Genomic DNA, 22,514 nt, shown 5'->3' with positions numbered 1-22,514 from the left:
AGGAACTTCACAAATTAAGGTCACCTTGAGATCTCTTACATTATGCCTCAAATAGCTTCGTGGAACTCTCACCCCCCAGGGACCGTCTCATCTGCTCGATTAATACCGAGAATATTGATCAGCTCATAGTTTATGCTCCTGCTAATGTGAACTACTGGTTTATTGTCAACCTCTAATTTCGGAACGTTTTCATAAGAATCTTCCTACGTGTTAAGATGGCTGCGAGAAGCTGGGATCCAAGGACACAGAGGGAAGAGGGAGGGAGGGAGGGGGCCTCCTTTATTAGCAATGAGTAAATCGGCATCCATCATCACTCTTGTCTTGTTTTAACTATAGGTATTTATCAAAGTGCTCGATAATAATGACAATGGCCCCGAATTCTCTCAGCCCCATTACGATGTGACAATCTCCGAGGATGTGCTTCCAGACACGGAGATACTGCAGATTGAAGCCACAGATAAAGATGAGAAGCATAAGCTGAGCTATACTGTCCACAGCAGCATCGACTCCACCAGCATGAGAAAATTCCGGATCGACCCCAGCACCGGCGTACTCTACACGGCCGAGAGGCTGGACCACGAGGCCCAGGACAAACACATTCTCAACATCATGGTAGGGCCAACTACTTAGCACGCTCTCCTAGCAGAATCACTGACCATCCAAGGCACACACCTTAGCCTTCAGACATTCACAGCCCTTGACTTTTGTAAGTAGTAGTAAATTTGGTCTTTTCCCGGCAGAGTTGCATTCAGTCTTGCCTTTTGAGTTCAGTGAAGCATTACTATTGTTAGTGACTCCATATTTTTGCCCAACTGAAATATTAGATGAGCGATACAGACAGCGGCCACTTAGTAAATGCTGCTGACGGCCTGATTTGAGAGAGAAGGAACGGGCAGAGTGTCCATAAATCTCCCAGGCTGTAGTATTGGTTCGCATTGAGAAGATTTTGTGAGAAAGTTTAAAAGAAGTTCCTTGAGAAGTTCATCATGAAGGTAATCATTTATTCAACCTATGCGGTGCTCAGCCCTTGGAAGCGTTTAGAGAACGGATTTATTACTTATTGTTCTAGCATTGGACCCAGTGGTAAATACTGGCCCACAGAAGAGCTCAAAACTCACCAAAGCCTGCAGAGACTAAGTCTGAATTTGGGTCCATGGGGCCTCCAAATTATGTAGAAGTTGCTTTCATTTTAAAGTGAAGTTTGATGAGTTTACAGAATTGGGAAATAAAGATGAATAGGAAACACCCTTGGTTCATTTATGACATAAAACCTGTCCCTTTAACTGCCCAAGAAACCTTTGGGCAATTGAACAGCCACTGCCTAACAGAGCCCCCCTGAGTATCTTAAGATCAGGTAGGATGACAGAGACTTAATCTTTGTACGGATTGGCTACCAATTCCCAAGCAGCTAAAAGTAACGTTCCACTAAGTGCTACTCTTCCTTTCCAAGTCTGGGAACCTTTCTGGGCAAGAGGAAACTTGAGTGTCATGCCTTCAGCTCTGGTTTCCAGATGAGACTCCAGGGAACAGAAGAGGGACTCACAGGGTTCATCAGATCCATCCTTCTGGCCATTCATCCATTCATTCAACAGATATTTCTCAAGCACATGCTGTGTGCTAAGTTCTAGGCATTGAAGATATAAAAGAGACAAAGTCCCTCCACCCTGGGGCATTCGATTGGAACAGACCTAGATTTCAGAGAGTCCAGCTTGGTCCTTGGGTGGGATGGGTTGGTCTCCAGAGAGAAAAACAGTGCACTCACTGGCTAGATTTACAGAGATGTCTTCAGGAGCAGAAATCTCCTGCCGGTGACTGACTCCATTCTCATGATTCTTCAAGTCATTTCTGTTCATGCTTTCCTTAACAGACTCAGAATTCAGTGTGTTTGCCTTGCATCATCTATCATTTATGTAATTGGCTGTGTAGAGCAAACAACTCTTTTATGCTGCCTTTCTCCAGGGTCAGCCCTTTGAGTCGTTTTGCTCAGTTCCTCCTCAGGACTATTTCTGAAAACCCCTTTCCCTTTGATAGCTTTTCCTGCTATATTTTCTAATTTCTTCACATCTCTCTGAAGTTAGGGGACCTAAAACCAAACAAGCGAAAAAGCACACATTGGATTAGCGCCCCAGAGGATTACAGCGAAGTCACGTGTGAGAGGTGAAGAATTGATTAGTTGCAAGGTCCTGCCATATGCAAACCAGGGAAAACTTTAAAGTGGTCAGAAAAGGTTCTTTGGTGATGTCACAGATTTTAGAAATTAAGATTTGGTTCGTCTTCCCAGTGGTCAGGGTTCTGTTAGTTCTGGGCCTTTATTTATGTTGGTTCTTCCTGCCTGAAATACATGCCGCACACGACCACCCCTCCCCCAGCATTTGACCACTTCTTGTTTTTGTTACCTTTTCCAAGCTAGGCTGTGCTCTTCTTACTGCTTCCTCCTATTCCAACACTTACCTCTGGGCCTTGAATCTGTCTGCTCACTTGTGTGCCTTCCCCAGTCAACTATAAGGTTCTTGCGGGCAGGGACTGTATCTGATTCACTGAGGAACCAGCAGTCTTGACAGATAACAGATGACAATAAATATTTGTTGAATGAATGATTGAATGATAATACCTACTTTGCATTCATTAATTCCACATTTTGGTTTCCCCTTTAGAAAAGCCTCCATCCACTTTTCCATTAGCAACTGTATATAGAGCTAACAGCGGGCAGTGACTGGGCGAGGGGGACCAGAGGAAAGTGCTGTGGTTGTGCTATCCGGGCATCCCGGCGCGTGTTTGTGAAACTGGACTGAACACAAGCCAGAGGCCAGGCCTAGGGCTGAGCAGTAAAGACAGTGTGGCCCCAGCTCTCAATGTGCTCACAGTCACTGCCCCCACTCAGTAATACCTCCATTTCTCGAGCACCTGCTCTGGGCCTGGGACCGGGTCAAGCATTTTGTGAGCATTATTTTGTTGTGTTTTTACCATAGGCACAGCCATGTGAATTCTTTGCAACCTAAAGCTTTTAGTCCTACTGCTTCTTGTATTTTGCCTCAAGGTCAGAGATCAGGAGTTTCCTTATCGAAGAAACTTGGCCCGAGTCATTGTGAATGTGGAAGATGCTAATGATCACAGTCCTTATTTTACCAACCCACTGTATGAAGCATCTGTGTTTGAATCGGCTGCTCTGGGATCAGCTGTTCTGCAAGTGACGGCTCTGGACAAAGACAAAGGGGAAAATGCAGAACTCATATATACCATAGAAGCAGGTGAGAGCTGGTGGACAGATTGCAGTGCAATGCATGGCATTTGACCCTTAGTAGTATTTATTACCGTGTAAAATTCACATAGTTACCCCTGGAATGTCACCAAATGAATTTTTTGGCCAAGCAACTACCATACTTGTATAAAGTTCTTGGCATTTCAGTAATATGTTTTCCATCATTGACAGCGAGGAAAGAGTTTCCCTTGACAGTGTTCAATCGCAGATTTTTCTGAAATGGGAAGGAGAGAAGAATGTGTAATAAGCTCAGTGAATTTCATTTACGGGTCAACACGCCATGGCCTCAGACTGAAATAAGCAAAGCCTCCCATCATTTGAGGGCTGCTAGACAGTTCTGTGAATTGAGTCTTCAAGATCTTTGTTTATTTGTCAGTAGGTGGGCTCTGGGCTTCAGAAATTCCTACAACCCACAGTTAGCACAAACTCCCTTCATCAGAGATGACTGAGTACCAAAGTAGTTGTCGCTACTGACCTGCCTGCTTAACCTGACAGATAAATAAATACAAGCTCTTATTGTGTTAAATTTGAGAGTTTTTTTTTAAAAAAATCAATTTTATGTAAATCAACTATACCTCAATAAAAATAATTAATTTTTAAGTCAATTTTCATATCTAGAAGGCAAGACCATAGTTGTCTGACGGTTTGAAGATGGACAGTTAGAAAACGTTTATGATAGAAGAGATGAATGTCCAAGTTAGGACAGGACTGTGAACCATAAAAATGACAGATATCTTTTATCTGCTCTATTTTCCCTTCCCTTGTTCTGTCTTTTTTGAATCTTCAAGCCACATGTTTCCAAAATGTTCTGCAACATTATGTCTGTCATGCATAATGCCAAATACTGTCTCCTTTCATGCCAGCCCTGGAAAGGTTTCTTTCCCTTGACTTAAATATGGAGCATTTTTGTGAGTGGTTGAATTAAAATATGAATGCTAGAAAGACAGTTTTGGACTAAAAATATTGGGGGGAAAAAGCCAACAACTTTCTTTTAAATAGCCCCTGTACTGAATGACAATCTAAAACTCCTGTATTAGGCACCTACCTTTTACATGAGTCTGTACTAAACTCTAGAGAAAAAAAAAAAGAAAGAAAAAAAGACATTGGTTCATAACACGCAAGTACCCCAAGAAAATTCACCCATTTCTTTCCCAGATTTCCATGGAATTTCCTTTCAACCCACAGCCTGACAATACTTTTTTTAAAATGCTATTTGGCACCTCTTGTTTATCACAGGGCATTTTAATTATCTCATTATACAGCCCTTGTTCTTTTGGTTTCAAGAGTAATATAGGGAAACTTTTTAAAAGACGTATTTAAGTAATGGCACAGAAGATGTCACCTAAACCCAAGAACTCCTGTTCTTTCTGTAGCGTTCCTCTAATCTTACGTATTTTTCTTTTCTCCATATTCATACACATTGTTTCTTGTCATCGTAATCATTTAGCTATAGGGTTTTATTTCTCCTTTTCTTAACATCTTCTAAGCATTTGTCTATGTGTCTACTTACTTTTTATATTTATCATTCAGGGTACTACTTCTATTCCTCTCAGAGAGCCAGACAATTTGTAAACCAATTTGGAGGTTCACAAAGAGTGATTTAAGGGTAATTTACCATCCAGCTGAAAATTCTAATCTTTTAACCTCCATAGACTGTAGCCTGGTGCTGAGCATAAAGATCTCAGTCATTTCTTCAACGGTTGCCTGAAACTAGAGAGAAAAGTTATTTCCTTAAAACATCTTTTATACGGAAAACTTGAATTTCCGGAAAACCCACAGGAATGATTGGTATCTCAAAAAATAATGTTGACTGGATGTATAAAAAGCTAATGGGAATTGCAGCGTGCATGATAAACCCCAAGTGGTCACCGGAGCCCTTGCCAGACAGACAAACCCACGCTAGACCCGCGCAGGTTCTAGTTAAGTCAAGTGTTTCCCCAGATCGTGGTAGGAGACGGTCAGATCACAGCTAGTTCAGGATTTTGAAGGAAATGACAAGTGGTTGGTATAAAGTGTGCATTTTATTTAAGTTCTCTCAAATAAGCAAGATTTACTCTGTTTACTGGTAGGTCAGACATTTCCTATTCCCTGCCCGGCCTAAAGTAACTTTTTACTTTGCCCTGAAGGACCAAGGTGGAATTCAAGTGCAGAACTTCAGGTCTTAGATTTAGTTCAGGTTTGACGTTTGGTGCCAACAGCGGCTCATGGCGGGGCTCTGAGACAGGGCAGTACAGGAGAGACCAGGACTAAAAGTTGAGTTAGGATGGGGGCATATTGGATCCCAAGATGCATACAGAGCGAGAATTAGAAATCTTGGTTGGGTCTACCTCTCTCAGTCATTCAACAGATATTTACTGAGCATCTTTTTTTTTTTTTGGTGCCAGGCACAATTCCATCTACTAGATAAATAATGATAAGTAAATAAGCGCAGCTTTTGCCCAGTTATAAGAAGCCATAGCTTCCAAGAAAATAAGCAGAGGTTAGTGTCCAAGGATTCAAGTGTAGCAGAGGAGGACAAGCAGGAAGTGGATTCTAAGAAAGTGGGACAGTATGTTAAAAGGGAAAGAGGCAAACAGCCCACTTGGACCTGGAGTATGAGCCCAGCATCCTGGAGCGATGTAGCAAGCCGGTCAGCAGCCTTGGGTTAGCAGGGTTGGGAAGCTGCCGTCAAGGTCAGAAGCTAGTCCTCCTTCATCCCTGCCATATGTATCTTGCTGTGTACGGACTAAGCCTACAGTAAGAGAGGTCTTACCTGGAAGCTCCACAGGGGACCACTAGAATGAAGATGTTGCATCCATCATTCAGGGTTGCCTGTTGGTGCCCCTGCTGGAAGGTGACCATTACTCAGGTAGCTCTATATTTTCCTTCCCTGAGATGCTAAAGTGAAATGATTCCTGCCCTCTTGAGAGGGTCTATGAATCAGATATTAGATCACACTCAATTCCGTGGTTCTGTTTATTCAAAATTTGCAAGCCTGTTCATGAGATCATTGAACTTCTTGTTGTCACAGAATGGTCACAGTTAGGTGGCAAAGTAAAAAAAAAAAAAAATCACACTGACATCAAAGGTAATATTGATTAATGTTCACGTTGGGGTCTAGAATCAAATTCTTTATCTCTTTGTATATTTACATCCTCTTCAGAAATAAGCAAGTACCAGGGATAGGGGTAGAGCTCAGTGGTAGAGTGTGTGCTTAACATGCATGAGGTCCTGGGTTCAATCCCCAGTGCCCCCATTAAAAAAAGAAAGACAGAAGAAGCAAGGCATTTTATAGAAATAGATTTTATACAAGCATGACTTCTTTGTTTTCAGACATGGAAAAGTTTAGTTAATAAATATGTACTGAGAAGTACGTCAACAGCTGTTATTTGTTGTCTATTTCAATAGACACACAGTATAGCTGCCCTCTTAGTCTTGAACCCTATCTAAATGTTAATGACATTTAAACTCTATCTGTGTCTGCCATACTATTGCACTTCAAAAAGAAAGAAAAATTCAGATTTAGTTGAATAACCAAGGTTTTAAACTCTTGATGTAAAAGAATCTAGACCCACAACAGAAAGCCTTTTCACAGATGCAAAAAGCAACACAGTAGACGATTCTGCTTCACACTGTCAACTACCTTTGGGCCACATTCTTCACATTCTTCAAGTTTTGTGTGGCTCCTTCTTTCCTCCTCTTACCTTCCTCATCCTCGACAATTGCAGACTTCACAGCACTGCGTGTTCCAGAGGCAGAGCTCTGAACTTGCACGGTGTCCTTGACCACAGCCCTTGTCTACAGCCCTTCCCATTTCAGATGTGTCAAAGTTTCTCAGCTTCATAAGGGTTATGCCTCGAGTGCTTAGTTTGGATGCTGCTTCAGATTATTAACGGTTTCCTTCTTCACCGGAAACCTCTTAATAATTTAGCGAATAGAACAGTTACAGATTGGAACAACTGCCTTATAACTTATTGTGTGTCTACTTTGATGTCTGTGTGTGCATGTGTGTGTGTTGGGGTGTAGGTGGGTAAAGAGTAGAAGGGGAGCCAGGAAAAATCCTCATCACTTGCAAAGAAAATGGTGACTTGGGAAGAATTCTCCATGCCTGCACAAAACCCCCCTCACCAAAGTAGTGTTTGGGATGAAGTTGGTTTTGATGAGATGAAACAATACCAATTCCATGTAGCAAAGCTTACCTTTGGGATCATCTTAAACCAAATGACTATGTGATAGTGTGTAAAGCAATTCCTACAACCCTCTTTCTCATAATCTAGAACATAGGATATGGCACTAGTTTGGGGATAAATACCTTTTTACCAGTGGCATTGGCATGTGCTAGCACAATCTGTTTCTTTCTCACAAGGCTAGGAATAAGAAAGTCCTAAGCATTCTCCACAGGGAAGTCTTCCCTACAAACTCTTATTTCCCAGTTTGAAGGTTCACAGTGCTATGGTGGTGTTCTTGCTCTTATTAACCTGGATTAAGAAGATACTGATCAGAAATTCACAATTTACTAGAAAAACTCATTCCAGTTGCTTTTGAATACCCCTAAAAGGGAAGTCTCTCATTTTATTTCAGAATGCAGTGGAATCAGTACAGATAATTGCTTTCTACTTGCCGTGTTGTGTAAAAGTAGCCTTAAGATGAAGAGTTAATCTTCAGAAAATGACCCACATGAACTCACTTCCCTGTTGATTTCTATATTGTAGGGAACACTGGGAACACATTTAAGATCGAACCAGTCCTGGGCATCATCACTGTTTCCAAAGAGCCAGACATGATGACAATGGGTCAGTTTGTCCTGTCAGTCAAAGTCACGGATCAGGGTTCCCCGCCAATGTCTGCCACCGCAATTGTACGCATTTCTGTCACCATGTCTGATAACTCTCACCCCAAGTTCACTAACAAAGACTACCAAGCAGAAGTAAATGAAAATGTTGATATTGGAACATCAGTCATTCTGATCTCTGCCATCAGTCAATCTACCCTCATCTATGATGTCAAAGATGGAAACTTTGGTGGGGCCTTCACCATAAATCCATATTCTGGAGTCATCACCACTCGGAAGGCACTGGATTACGAGCGTACTTCCTCTTACCAGCTCATTGTCCAGGCCACTAACATGGCAGGAATGGCTTCCAACGTCACAGTCAATATTCAGATTGTTGATGAAAATGATAATGCCCCAGTTTTTCTCTCTTCTCAATATTCGGGCAGCCTAAGTGAGGCGGCACCAGTCAACAGCATTGTCAGGAGCTTGGATAACAGCCCGCTGGTGATTCGGGCCACCGATGCCGACAGCAACCGGAATGCTCTGCTCGTGTATCAGATTGTGGAGTCCACGGCCAAGAAGTTCTTCACCGTGGACTCCAGCACAGGTGCAATCCGAACAATCGCCAACCTGGACCATGAGACCATCGCCCATTTCCACTTTCACGTGCACGTGAGAGACAGCGGTAGCCCCCAGCTGACCGCAGAGAGTCCCGTTGAAGTCAGCATAGAGGTGACAGATGTGAACGACAACCCGCCCGTTTTCACTCAGGCTGTGCTTGAGACTGTGCTGCTTCTCCCGACCTACGTGGGAGTGGAGGTTCTGAAAGTCAGCGCCACGGATCCCGACTCCGAGGTGCCCCCCGAACTGACGTACAGCCTAATGGAAGGCAGCTTGGATCATTTTTTAATTGACTCAGACAGTGGAGTGCTCACCATAAAAAACAACAGCCTCTCCAAAGATCACTACATGCTGATAGTTAAAGTGTCTGACGGAAAGTTCTACAGTACCTCCATGGTCACCATCTTGGTTAAAGAAGCCATGGACAGCGGCCTCCACTTTACACAAAGCTTTTACTCCACCTCCATCTCAGAGAACAACACCAACATAACCAAAGTTGCTATTGTCAATGCAGTTGGAAATCGCCTTAACGAGCCCTTAAAATACAGCATCTTAAACCCAGGAAATAAGTTCAAGATAAAATCTACCTCAGGGGTCATTCAGACCACTGGAGTCCCCTTTGACCGTGAAGAGCAGGAGTTATATGAGCTGGTGGTGGAAGCCAGTCGTGAACTGGACCATCTGCGGGTGGCGAGGGTGGTGGTCAGGGTTAACATTGAAGACATAAACGACAATCCTCCAGTCTTTGTGGGCCTCCCTTACTATGCTGCTGTGCAAGTTGATGCCGAGCCTGGCACTCTGATTTACCGAGTGACGGCCATTGACAGAGACAAAGGTGCAAATGGAGAAGTGACCTACGTCCTGCAGGATGACTATGGCCACTTTGAAATTAACCCTAAGTCAGGGAATGTTATTTTAAAAGAAGCATTCAACTCCGACCTGTCCAACATCGAGTATGGAGTCACCATCCTAGCCAAAGATGGTGGGAAACCCTCTTTGTCCACATCCGTGGAACTTCCCATCACTATAGTCAACAAAGCCATGCCTGTGTTTGATAAGCCCTTTTATACAGCATCCATCAACGAAGACATCAGCATGGACACGCCCATTCTAAGCATCAATGCCACCAGCCCAGAAGGCCAAGGCATCATATATATCATTACTGATGGGGACCTTTATAAACAATTTAACATTGACTTTGATACTGGGGTCCTGAAAGTCGTTAGCCCTCTGGATTATGAAATTACGTCTGTTTACAAATTGACAGTAAGAGCCAGTGATGCCCTTACTGGTGCCAGGGCTGAAGTCACCGTTGACTTGCTAATTAATGACGTAAATGACAACCCCCCTATTTTTGATCAGCCCACATACAATACAACATTATCAGAAGCATCTCTCATTGGGACACCTGTTTTACAAGTTGTCTCTACTGATGCAGACTCAGAAAACAATAAAATGGTACATTATCAGATTGTCCAAGATACTTACAACAGCACGGATTATTTTCACATAGACAGTGCCAGTGGCTTAATCCTGACAGCGCGGATGCTGGACCATGAGTTAGTGCAACACTGCACTTTGAAAGTCAGAGCAACAGATAATGGCTTCCCATCCCTGAGCAGCGAGGTCCTGGTTCATATCTACATCTCGGATGTAAATGACAACCCTCCAGTCTTTAATCAGCTCATTTACGAGTCATATGTAAGTGAATTAGCCCCCCGGGGCCATTTTGTAACCTGTGTCCAAGCCTCTGATGCAGACAGCTCTGATCTGGACCGTTTGGAATACAGCATTTTATCTGGGAATGACCGGACGAGCTTTCTGATGGACAGCAAGAGTGGCATCATCACACTATCCAACCACCGGAAGCAGCGGATGGAGCCTCTGTATAGTCTCAATGTGTCCGTCTCCGATGGGCTGTTCACTAGCACTGCCCAGGTGCATATCAGGGTACTTGGGGCTAACTTGTACAGCCCTGCCTTTTCGCAAAGCACCTATGTAGCAGAGGTGAGAGAGAACGCGGCTGCTGGGACCAAGGTAATTCACATTCGAGCCACAGATGGGGATCCAGGGACATATGGGCAGATCAGCTATGCCATCATCAATGACTTTGCTAAGGATCGATTCCTCATAGATAGCAACGGACAGGTCATCACAACAGAAAGGCTCGACCGGGAAAACCCTCTGGAAGGAGACATCAGTATTTTTTTGAGGGCCCTTGATGGCGGAGGGAGAACAACATTCTGCACTGTCAGGGTGATTGTGGTGGATGAAAACGACAACGCCCCCCAGTTCATGACAGTGGAATACAGAGCCAGCGTCCGGGCAGACGTTGGACGGGGCCACCTGGTCACTCAGGTACAAGCCATGGATCCAGACGATGGGGCGAATGCAAGGATTACTTACTCCCTCTACAGTGAGGCCTCGGTCTCGGTGGCTGACCTCCTGGAAATCGATCCTGACAATGGCTGGATGGTCACCAAGGGGCATTTTAACCAGCTAAGAAACACAGTGCTCTCTTTCTTTGTCAAAGCAGTGGATGGAGGCATCCCTGTGAAGCACTCCCTCATCCCTGTCTACATCCATGTCTTACCCCCTGAAACATTCTTGCCCTCATTCACCCAGTCTCAGTATTCCTTCACCGTTTCAGAAGATACAGCCATTGGGAGCACGGTGGACACCCTGAGGATTTTGCCCACTCAGAACGTCAGATTCAGCACAGTTAATGGGGAGCGGCCAGAAAACAACAAAGGGGGTGTCTTCATCATAGAACAGGACACAGGCACCATCAAGCTGGACAAACGTCTGGACCATGAGATCAGCCCAGCTTTCCACTTCAAAGTAGCAGCCACTATACCCCTGGACAAGGTGGACATTGTGTTCACCGTGGACGTAGACATCAAGGTGCTGGATTTGAATGACAACAAGCCAGTCTTTGAAACGTCTAGCTACGAGACGATCATAATGGAAGGGATGCCTGTGGGCACCAAACTCACACAGGTGAGAGCCATCGATGCGGACTGGGGAGCCAACGGGCAGGTTACGTACTTCCTCCACTCAGATTCCCAGCCCGAAAAGGTGATGGAAGCATTCAACATTGACAGCAACACAGGCTGGATCAGTACTTTGAAGGACCTGGATCACGAGACAGACCCCACGTTCACCTTCTCCGTGGTGGCCTCCGACCTTGGAGAAGCCTTCTCTCTTTCCTCCACAGCGTTGGTCTCTGTCAGGGTGACAGATATAAATGACAATGCTCCAGTCTTTGCCCACGAGGTGTACCGAGGGAATGTGAAGGAGAGCGACCCTCCGGGCGAGGTGGTAGCCGTCCTCAGCACCTGGGACAGGGACACCTCAGACATTAATCGCCAAGTGAGCTACCATATTACAGGTAAGTCTGCCTCTCTAGTTTTCACTCTGTGCTCTGCCTTCTAAAGATGGAAGGTGGCAGAGGGTAAGAGTGGAAGAGAAGAAGGAAGATGGTATGAGGAATTGAGAGTCATGTAATCTCTCTGGGGCTAAGGAAGCAATCTCTGAGTAGCCTTGGTTTTTCAGTTGTTGGCTGTTGTTAACTCAGCCCAAATTAGGAGTTCTTTAGTTTGCCTCTGACAGATTACCCAGACCGGTACCTAGTCCTTGAGCCACTTTTTTTTTCTTTACTGAAGTATAATTGATATACAATGTTGTATTAGTTTCAGGTGTGCAGCAGAGTGATTCAGTTACACATTTAAGTGTATATATTCTCTTTCAGATCCTTTTCCATTATAGGTTATTACAAGAATATAGTTACTGGGCTATACATTAGGACTTTGTTGTTTATTTTATATATAGTAGTGTGTTAGTGTGTGTGTGTTAATCTCAAGTTCTTAATTTATCCCTCCCCCACTGCACCCTTTTGGTAACCATAAGTTTGTTTTCTATTTCTGTGGCTGTTTCTGTTTTGTAAATAAGTTAATTGATATCATTTTTATAATTTCCACATATAAGTGATATCATATGATATCTGTCTTTCTCTTTCTGACTTACTTCACTTAGTATGGTAATCTCTAGGTCCATCTATGTTGCTACAAATGGTATTATTTCCTTCTTTTTTATGGCTGAGTAATATTCCTGTGTGTGTATGTGTGTGTCTGTGTGTGTGTATATATATGTGTGTATATATGTATATATATGTGTGTGTGTATATATATATATATGTATGTGTGTATATATATATATACATATATATATACACATATCATCTTCTTTATCCATTCATCCATTCATAATGCTGTCACGAACGTTGGGGTACATTTATCTTTTCGAATTAGAGTTTTCATCTTTTCCAGGTATATGCCCAGGAGTGGGCATTGCTGGATCATATGGTAAGTCTATTTTTAGTTTTTTAAAGAACCTCTATACTATTCTCCATAGTGGCTGCAGCAGTTTACTTTCCCAACAACAGTGAAGGAGGGTTCCCTTTTCTGCACACCCTGTCTAGCATTTATTATTTGTAGACTTTGTGATGATGGCCATTCTGACCAGTGTGAGGTTGAGTCACTTTTAATCATTTTTTTAAAAGTCTAGCGAAAGACTTCAGTTGAAGAAATAAAAAGAACAGCGCTTTTTAATGAGGGGATATATTTTTAACTCTATTCCTTCTTCCTACTTTTTGTAGCAGTAAGAAAAATAAATAGCTTGATCCCAGTAAGCGTTACTTACAAGTTTCTCCTGGTAGCAGAAACTCACATGTAAACTCCCACACATATGCACAAATTAGAGGGCATTGTTTGACCTTTTGCTGGAAAATCTTCCATTGTAACTCCAAGGCAAAAGGTATTTCTTCTAGTATTATAATTTTCTTGGATCCCTTTTCTGCCTTTCCAAATAGTACATAGTGGTTCAATAGGAAAGCCAGGGTAGACAAATGAGGTCACACAGAGTGTACAAAAAATGCCACCATTGCTCTAAGGGGCAGAGGATCTCTTGTCGGAGTGAAGAAGAGGTGTCACTGATCGGGGGTGGCATTCTGGGGGTGACTGGCCTTAAACTGCGAAGAAGAGAGGGTTGGTGGTGTGAGAGCCGTCTTCCTAAAAACTACTTGGGGGTTTTAAAGCTCTTATTTTGATGCTGTGACAGTCAAAGGTAGAACATAAGCAAAATGCCAGAAGATTTTAAAGAATCCATCAATACTTGTAGTCAGGTGGCTTCCCTTTAGAAAAACTACATTATTCAAAGTGAAAAATGAATTAATTAGAATGCCCTCAGGACACAGAATCTGCTTAAGTACGTTAGTGGGAAAGTTAATTAATCACTGCCGAATAAGATCCAGGGGAGAGTATGTGTGTCTGTGTGTCAGTGCTGGGAACCACCACACCTCCCTTCCACATGACTCTTCTTTTTCTTAATGGAACTGTTTTGTGTGTGTGTGCGTGTGTGTTATCTTTTGTCTAAAGGTCTGTATGCATATATGCCTTATCTAATACCTTTCGTTGCCTTTTTTTTCATTAAAATGTATATTTCTGCAATAAAGACATGAGTGATAGTGGTAAAGTAAGAAAGGTGAGTGAAGCATCACTTTGATTTATTTGCGTTTAGTTTCAGGCATAAAGCTTCTTAGGCATTCTGAGGGATGTGTTTCTATTTGGAAAAATTGTTCAACACTCAGCTTTAATTAATTATCTATTGCCTCTGAATTCTTAGTGGACTGTTTAAAGGGACCATCCCATCGACTTTACCAAAGTAATGGAAACAGAGTAGCTTAAAGCTACTGTTACTATTGGCCATGCCAACCACCAACTGATTTTAATTGGATTTAACTTTTGCTCTTGACTTAACACAGCTTGGCTGCACTGCCACAGATTAACAAAGGACCGTTAATCATTGTATTTCACAAAAGAGCAGTGTGGGCCGGCACCGAAAGCATTTACTAGAGAGGTTAAATTTGTGCATGCTGAAATCATATTCAGCTGAAGCATAACTGAACCCCAGCCAGGGGTGGAGGACAGTGATATCCCGGGAAGGACCCCGAGCCTCACCAGAGTGCGTTTCTCAACCTCAACACTAGTGGCACTCGGGGCTGGGTGAGTCTCTGTTGTGGTGGTCGTCCTCCGTTGTAGGTGACACAGTAGGACAATTGCCAGCATCTCTGGTCTTTACCCAGTAGATTCCAGTAGCACACCACCACTATCACCCTGGATGTGACATTCAGAAATGTCTCCAGACATTGACAAATGTTCCCCTGGAGATGGGGTGGGGGTTACACTCGCAACTGAGGACCACTGCCCTAGAGGAATGTGCAGCCCTCGCCTTCTCTGCTGTGTGCCCAGTAAAGTCCATGTATCCCGCAGTTGCCCCGCACTGCTGGGCCCCAGGCTGCCCTGCCCCGGCCTTACATCCAGAGTACAGTCTGCCCCTCAGATCTCCACTGCTTTTCACTCAGTCCCTCCGGCAGGACCGGGGATTTTGCTCTTTTTTTTTTTTAAATTGAAGTGTAGTTAATTTACAATGGTGTTAGTTTCTGATGTACAGCATAGTGATTCAGTTATACATATATATATTCTTTCTCATATTCTCTTTCCTTATAGGTTATTACAAGCATTGAATGTAGTTCCCTGTGCTGTACAGTAGGACTGGGCTGTTTATCTACTCTGTATATAGTAGTTTGCATTTACTAATCCCAAACTCCCAATTCATCTCCCCCACCTTTCCCCTTTGGTAACCATAAGTTTGCTTTCTGTGTCTCTGAGTTTCTTTCTGTTTTGCAAGTAAGCTCACTTGTGTCATTGTTTTAGATTCCACAGATAGGTTATATGATAAATGTCTTTCTCCGTCTGACTTATTTCGCTTAGTATGATTATCTCCAGGGCCATTCGTGTTGCTGCAGATGGCATTATTTCATTCCTTTTTATGGCTGAGTAGTATTCCTATGTATATACACACCACAACTTCTTTATCCAGTCATCTGTTGATGGACATTTAGGTTGCCTCCACATCTTGGCTATTGTAAAGAGTGCTGCTATGAACATTGGGGTGCATGTATCTTTTTGAATTGGAGTTTCCTCAGGATATATGCCCAGGATTGGGATTGCTGCATCATATGCCCTCTGTTCTTAGAAAGATTTGTTGTAGGAAGGTGAGAGGGCTCCACTTTTTCAACTGAGTAGCCGCCAGTAGACGGCATGCTTTCCTTATTTATTTGTTTACTGTCAACTTTTCCCACTGGGGAAAAAAAAGCAGGCTCCACCACAAGAGCAGGGGTTTTTGTCAGTTCTGTCCACCGCTGTAGCCCTACTGCCTGGCGCAGTGCCTGGCCCTGAGCAGGTGACAAATCCGAGTTGAATGCCCAAACAAACAAAACGGTGATGCTCTGACTGGATTCCGGGCTTCCTGCCAGCTGTCTCATCCAGTCTTCCTCCCTGTTTGAAGTGACATTATTTCCCACTTCAGGTTGAGAAGGCCAAGGTGGTTTTCTTCTTCCTTCCTCCAAGCTGCTTTTGTTTCTGTGTAATTCAATGATATGGGAAAGTAAAATTGCTGGGACCACTTTCAATGTTTCAGCCTCGTCCAAAGCAGTTCTGCTCCAACTCCCCTACTTTCCTGCCACTTGCCCCAGCTCCCCTCTGATCAATCTAATCTAACTGCAGTGCTTATCTTTGAATGGCTCCTCCAATGACCCCTCATCGGGGCTCTTTAGTCCTAATGGGTCTTCCTCTGTCACACAAACTTTTCTCCCCCGAATTCCACTCCTTACAAGAGAAGCCGCTGTATGATGAAGCCTTCATTAAAAGATTCCTTAATAGAACTGACTGCTTTCCTTGATTGCATAATCAACAGCTAATGAAATTGTCTTGGTAACAAGAGCCGTAGTGTATTACATCCTCTCTTGAGACGAAGTGGAAAGACAATTGCATCATCCCGCAAAGAAGATAGATTGTTCACAGTTTGAATTTGATTGTCCTTAAGGGGAACTAAACAAGAGATCATCTTTAGCTTCTCTGAGTGTATTTTATTCTCTTGGAAAGTTACTGTTTTACTGTCCACACAAGCCAAGCATATAAATATCATGCTTTGTTGCAGGAGAATCAAAAGGAAGGAAGTGTCAGTTTTTTTCACTATAAATGATAGGGGCACATGGATGACCTCGCATAGGCCTCTCCCTGTAGGTGGAGATCAAGGCTTTTCATTGCACATCTTCAAAAACTCTTTTTTCACTGCAGGAGGGAACCCCCGAGGAAGGTTTGCCCTGGGCCTGGTGCAGAGCGAGTGGAAGGTCTACGTGAAGAGACCTCTAGACAGAGAAGAACAAGACATTTACTTCCTCAATATCACTGCCACCGACGGGCTCTTTGTCACACAGGCCGTGGTGGAAGTGACTGTCAGTGACGTGAATGACAACAGCCCCGTGTGCGAGCAGGTAAGATTTGCGGATACGCCAGATACAACACTGCTTTTCACTGTGCATCTCTAGAATTAGGCCAAATCCCATTTCACTTTTCTCCTTAAGGCCAGGCTAATTTCTGCCCTTATCGCCTTAACTAGGGAGCTCCAATTAGATATAAGAGGGTAGGAAGTGGACTTTAGGTAGAAACATGATAAACATGGAAAGAATATAGGTGACATCGTCGGGTACCTAATTCTGCCCTCCAAAAAACCAAACAGACAAAAAATAACACCATGAATCTTAAAATGAAATATTGAAGGAATCATGAAGGACATGATGATTTCTTTCCATCTGAACCACTGATTGGATAAAAGAAAAGTGGACCACTCGAAGGTATGAATCCTTTTTTTGTCTAAGTGGACACAGCTGGCTGGTAGCGATGTTGGGAATGAGGTTGGGGCTCTAGGCTCCTCATGCAGTGACCTTTCTACCACAGCTCAAAGCATGAGAGCCAGTGCAAGGTGCCAGGACTCAATTTTATTTTGTTTCTTACCAAAGTTAAATCACCCTTCACTTACCTTTTCCTTACTGTGTGGACGGAGAGATAATACTGGTGTTCTGCAGCTCAGAAAAGCATTGCAGATAGGTTTAATCTCTCAGATTCATGCCAAACGTTATCAGTGGCTCTTTAAAGAGTTGAAGGGTCCCAAGGACTCACTGGTGCTTAACAGAAAAGAGGCACATGATCAATATGTGATGTGTGTCAGGTTTCCACCGGGGCAGGGATTTTTTGTCTCTTTTCTTCAACATGTATTCCTAGCATCTCAGTAGCCGGTGCTCAATCAGCATTTATTGAATGAATGATCCTGGGAGGGGCAGGGCAAGAGATAGTCTATGTTTTATCACATAGTGTAAGATGATTCTGTGCTAAAGGAAAAAAATAGCTGAATGTAAATTATATGAATGCATTTCTATGGAGATCATTTATAATGCTCATTATGACAATTGTTCCGCAAATACTAATGATTTAATTACCTTACTTTACCTTTGCCTAGTTTGCATATACAGCATTGTTTCCCGAAGACATCCCATCAAACAAAATCATCCTGAAGGTCAGTGCCAAGGATGCCGATATTGGATCCAATGGAGAGATACGATACTCACTCTATGGATCTGGAAACAATGAATTTTTTCTAGATCCAGAAAGTGGTAAGGCAAAATTTATTCTTTGGGTAAATGCCATTGTTAATCCATGAGAGAAGTTAAACCCTCATCCGGTCTCATCACCAGGGGGCAGTTAGTATACAAGAACCCTCCTACGATGCCTTGCTGCTGTCTTGGACTCTTAAGAAACACTAGTAGCACATGGTGTCTGGAGGACACAAGCTTCATTTGTCTTATAAATAAAACTTGCCCTGACTTTATCTGCATTTATTAGCACCAAGAAATCAGGCATGCCTCTTTGTCCCTGTTCTTCCTCCCATCCATGAGTTAAAGCAGCTGCTCTATAAAGAGTGTAATTAGGGTTGTATCACAAATGCAGGTTCTCACACAAGCCAGACAGCAGTGCATAGTAGGAGAGTTGTGCCCTGTTGAAATCCCTTTTGGGTCCCCTCTCTATGCTTATTAACACACTTGTCTGGTTTTTATTAAACATTCCTGCCTAGTTTCTCCAAAGCTATGAGCCCCCAGATCTGCTTATATATGGAGGTAAAATGTATAAGGTGAAAGGTTATGTATACTAAAGGCAGATGCCCGCGTGGAGGGCCTAAAAGCTAATGGAAAGACATTTTCTATGGAGGTAAATTAGTTCAGTGTTGTGTATTGGATGGTCCATCCACTGTCAATTTTTAAATGAAATGTGCAGATTGAATAACTTGCATATTTCCAGCGTTGTGTTGGTCCTAATGAACAGTGACTAACTACTAGACTCCAGAAGATGCTGACTCCTCCCCAGCCCTCTCCTGTGTCCGCTGTATCTTACTGGGAGGCACTTAGCTACATAGCAATGTACTACTTGGGTATATAGGGCTGGAAATTTTTTATTCAGTAGCCAACTTTTACTGAGTAACTGCTAGACCTAAAGGCTCTCTACAGGATATTTGTGATGGACTCCAAGATGAACAAAACAAACCAGGCCCGAGGAATATTGTGACCTGGTGGAGAAGACAGAGCAGTAAGTCCGTAATAATAATCACAGAAATAACAATTATAACAGTGAAAGACAGAATGACATGAGTGCCCAGCAGAGATACCAGGAGAGTTCTGTCTGGGCGCAGAGGAAGAAGGAGCTAATATTCTGATGAAAGGGAAGAGGAAACTGGCTTTAAAAACAACCGGTGTTTGAAGTGAGCCAGGATGCTAGTAGTTAGAGCAGGACTCTGCCAGACGTGGGGGCCCCATGGGCGGAGAACATGGCACATCCAGGGAATGCCAGGTCCAACATTGTCCCTGCTCAGAGGTGCCACAGAACGGCCTATGAAGGCTTGTGAGAAAGTGGAGGGAAAAATAACTTTAGGTCAGATTGTGGAGGGTCTTGAATGCCCAACTGAGAAAAATCACTGGATGTTTTTGAGGAGAGAGAACCAATCCAGCCTGTGTTTGAGAAAGGGCTGCAGTCAGGAAGCCCTAGGAGGAACCGCTTCATAAGTAAAGATGGGTTCGTCCCACTGACGTCTACAAATTTTACTGGAGAGTACATAATAATATTTCACGAGTCCTGCTTTTCACTAAACAATGTTTATTCAGGCCTGCCCCTGTGCTTATTACCATTAGCCTTAGAAATTTAAATAAACAACAACAAAGGAGGCTGACACCCAGGACCAGGACAGCCATTCCAGTGGTTAAAATACAAACATAATCTCCCTCCATGTTGGTTGATAAAAGTTGCTGCTCCCAGCTTCTCAAATATTCCTCCACCAGCACCCTCCGCCAGCAGACACAGCAAGTGGGATCCACCCATCACAGTGGGACTCCTTCGTGACCTCCATCTGCTGAAGCCAGCCTGTTTTGACTATTTGTTTTCCCCCTGAAGATGGAGTAAAAAGATACTAAGTATCTGGAAGGAGAGAGACTGCCCCTTCTGGGTCTACAGATGGTTGTCATGATGGAGCATCAGAGAACTAAGGATACTGGTCCATTCTCCACGCTTTTTCTGGAGATACAGCAGAAATCCAGAAACACAGCTGTCTCCAGAGCAGGTCTTGAGAGGTTTAACATGCTGTGGAGCTTTCTCCATGTTGGCAAAAGAAGGAATCCCTGATACAAGAGGCTTCACGGTGGGATTAATCCATTGGAAGTTCATGCAGTTGGCTTTTTGTTGCATCCAGAATCCTGTACATTTCCCCCTGATACTTAAAAAAATTCAACTTACTCTGTTTTTCAGAGTTTGAGGCACTTGAGCCAAATGTCAGCAGTCCTTCCTGTATTGGGGATCCTGTATGTCATTGATTCTCTGCTCATCAAAGATAGTTTTTGAAAAGCCAGGCCATTTATTTTCACAGGTGAGTTAAAAACCTTGGCTCTGCTGGACCGAGAGAGGGTCCCTGCGTACAGCCTCATCGCCAGGGCCACCGACGGGGGTGGCAGGTTCTGCCAGTCTGACATCCGCTTGATCCTGGAGGACGTGAACGATAACCCCCCGGTGTTTTCTTCCGGCCACTATCACGCCTGTGTCTATGAGAACACGGCCACCAAGGCTCTGTTGACCAGAGTTCAGGCAGTGGATCCCGATGTTGGTAAGTCAGGTGCATGGATGGGATGCCTCCCTGTTTGTACAGTTGACACATCTTTAGGTGCTACTCATCCATTAGTTTCATCAGCTCACCGGGCCCTTTCCCATGGGAACCTGTCCATTAGACCACGTTTCAGCTCTTCCGTTGAGTTTCAGATGCACAAGAGAACTCTGCAAGGCATCTTCCCTCCTCTTTCTAGGGTTTGAAGAAGCGATGCTATGAATTCTTTGTCTTTTAATGAAGAGTTTTAGTTTGGGGGGGCGGGGTTCAACCTTTGGAATAAAAATAATACCTTTCTTACTTGCCCATTCCCCCTGAACATAGTTAAAATGCTGTGCTGTGTGGTGGGGAGAATTCATTTACATTTCTACAAAGAATTGCATCCCATGCTTCAGCTGAAATATGACTATCTCGATTTATGGTAGTGCCCCACAGACCAAAGACCAATTACTAAATGTGCTGCCAGTCCAATGTGGATTTTTTTTTAACTGCCATATTCCAGAGTATTTTGGTCCTATGAACTGATGTTACTAGGTGGGGTGGGGGGGTGGGGGGGACGCGCTGGAATTAGAATCAAAAGTTGCTAATAAAGTTTGTGTTCAAATCCACTTTCCATATGAGATGGTGAGTTAGAAAAGACCGGAGTTAATTGCTAGGTAGTCCTTCTGAGAATGCATAAGTTATTGAGGTGACTGCGTGATGGAATATAAATACGGAAGGGCACATAGACAGCCTCTTGGTCTTGCATTTTAAGAGCTGTAAATCGGAGGACTGGGGAACGATGGGGTGTGTCTGCTATGCTAAACAGGCCTTTATGTAATTCAGTGTCTTATTGCTTAATAATGAATTGAAAGAAAAATTATTGGACTAATGGAAAAGTAAATACATGGTAATTAGTTGAAAACAAACAGAGAGCTCTGGGTCTCTGCTTATTTCCCCTTAGAGAAATTAGTGGCTACACTTAGAATTATTACTCTTACCTCATTAGCATAATTTTTGAGGCTGAGAACCAACCCTTTAAAAGTCTGCGTATTACAAAGCTTGGTAAAAAAAATGGTAGTAAACAAGAAAAGACTCTTTCATTGATTTATAATTATGACATACGTACAAATATGCTTCTATCAAGGAAGATTCGAGAAAACATTTTCTGGACTCTTGTTAGCAGACTTTGGGGGAGAAGAGGACAGAAATCATGCAAACGAATTTAAATTTGACTTTGAGTATGTGTACTTGGGCCACAGATGAAATTTAAAGATTAAAAAAAATTTTTATTAGAATTTCAATTTTCAAAAATTGGAATTTTTCTGCTCACCTCCTTCCTGAAGGAATTGGGTGTGCTGTACCCACTAGAGATTGAAGACAGGAGTCTGACTGATGCACGTGATATTTCAGACGATGGAGGGTGGGGAGGTGTTACTGGCTCACGGATGTGATGGGGGTGAAGAGTATGCAGTTAACTCTGTCCGCCTGCTCACCTCTCCGGAGCTAGCGGTCCGGGTTGGGAGCTGGAGAAGAAGGGATGATTAGACTCTGGGTGTTAGCAGGGCAGCGACGATAAAGCCTTTAAAAGACCAAAACAGAATAACTTATCTTACCGTAAGTGAGCACCTCCCCCTGCTCATTTGCACTAATTAGCAAAAGGCTTACATTCAGAGCTTCAAACAGACACAGAGGTGATGAGTGCTGCTCACGTGAAGCACGTTCACAGGGCCACGGTATCCGCCTCGGGAAACTCGAGCGTAGGATACCTACCAGATTCTGGGCCATTGTCTCAGTTTTTGTAGA

General features: G+C 43.4%; 1 protein-coding gene across 2 annotated transcripts in view; it reads left to right on the top strand.

Moving 5' to 3' along the window:
• FAT3 (FAT atypical cadherin 3) overlaps nucleotides 1-22,514 on the top strand; it is a 481,838-nt gene that overhangs the window by 382,599 nt on the left and 76,725 nt on the right. For both annotated transcript variants that reach the window (XM_072969021.1, XM_072969020.1), the window contains exons 7-12: nucleotides 337-612; nucleotides 3,038-3,248; nucleotides 7,951-12,024; nucleotides 16,832-17,028; nucleotides 18,051-18,204; nucleotides 20,499-20,732. In XM_072969021.1, coding sequence (XP_072825122.1) covers nucleotides 337-612; nucleotides 3,038-3,248; nucleotides 7,951-12,024; nucleotides 16,832-17,028; nucleotides 18,051-18,204; nucleotides 20,499-20,732 — 5,146 coding nt within the window. The remainder of the gene's footprint in view (nucleotides 1-336; nucleotides 613-3,037; nucleotides 3,249-7,950; nucleotides 12,025-16,831; nucleotides 17,029-18,050; nucleotides 18,205-20,498; nucleotides 20,733-22,514) is intronic.

Source organism: Vicugna pacos, chromosome 10 (genome assembly GCF_048564905.1).
Source record: "Vicugna pacos chromosome 10, VicPac4, whole genome shotgun sequence".
NCBI classification, from domain to species: Eukaryota; Metazoa; Chordata; class Mammalia; order Artiodactyla; family Camelidae; genus Vicugna; species Vicugna pacos.
Note: the sequence above shows the minus strand (reverse complement) of the source record. Positions and strands in the feature narration are given on the sequence as shown.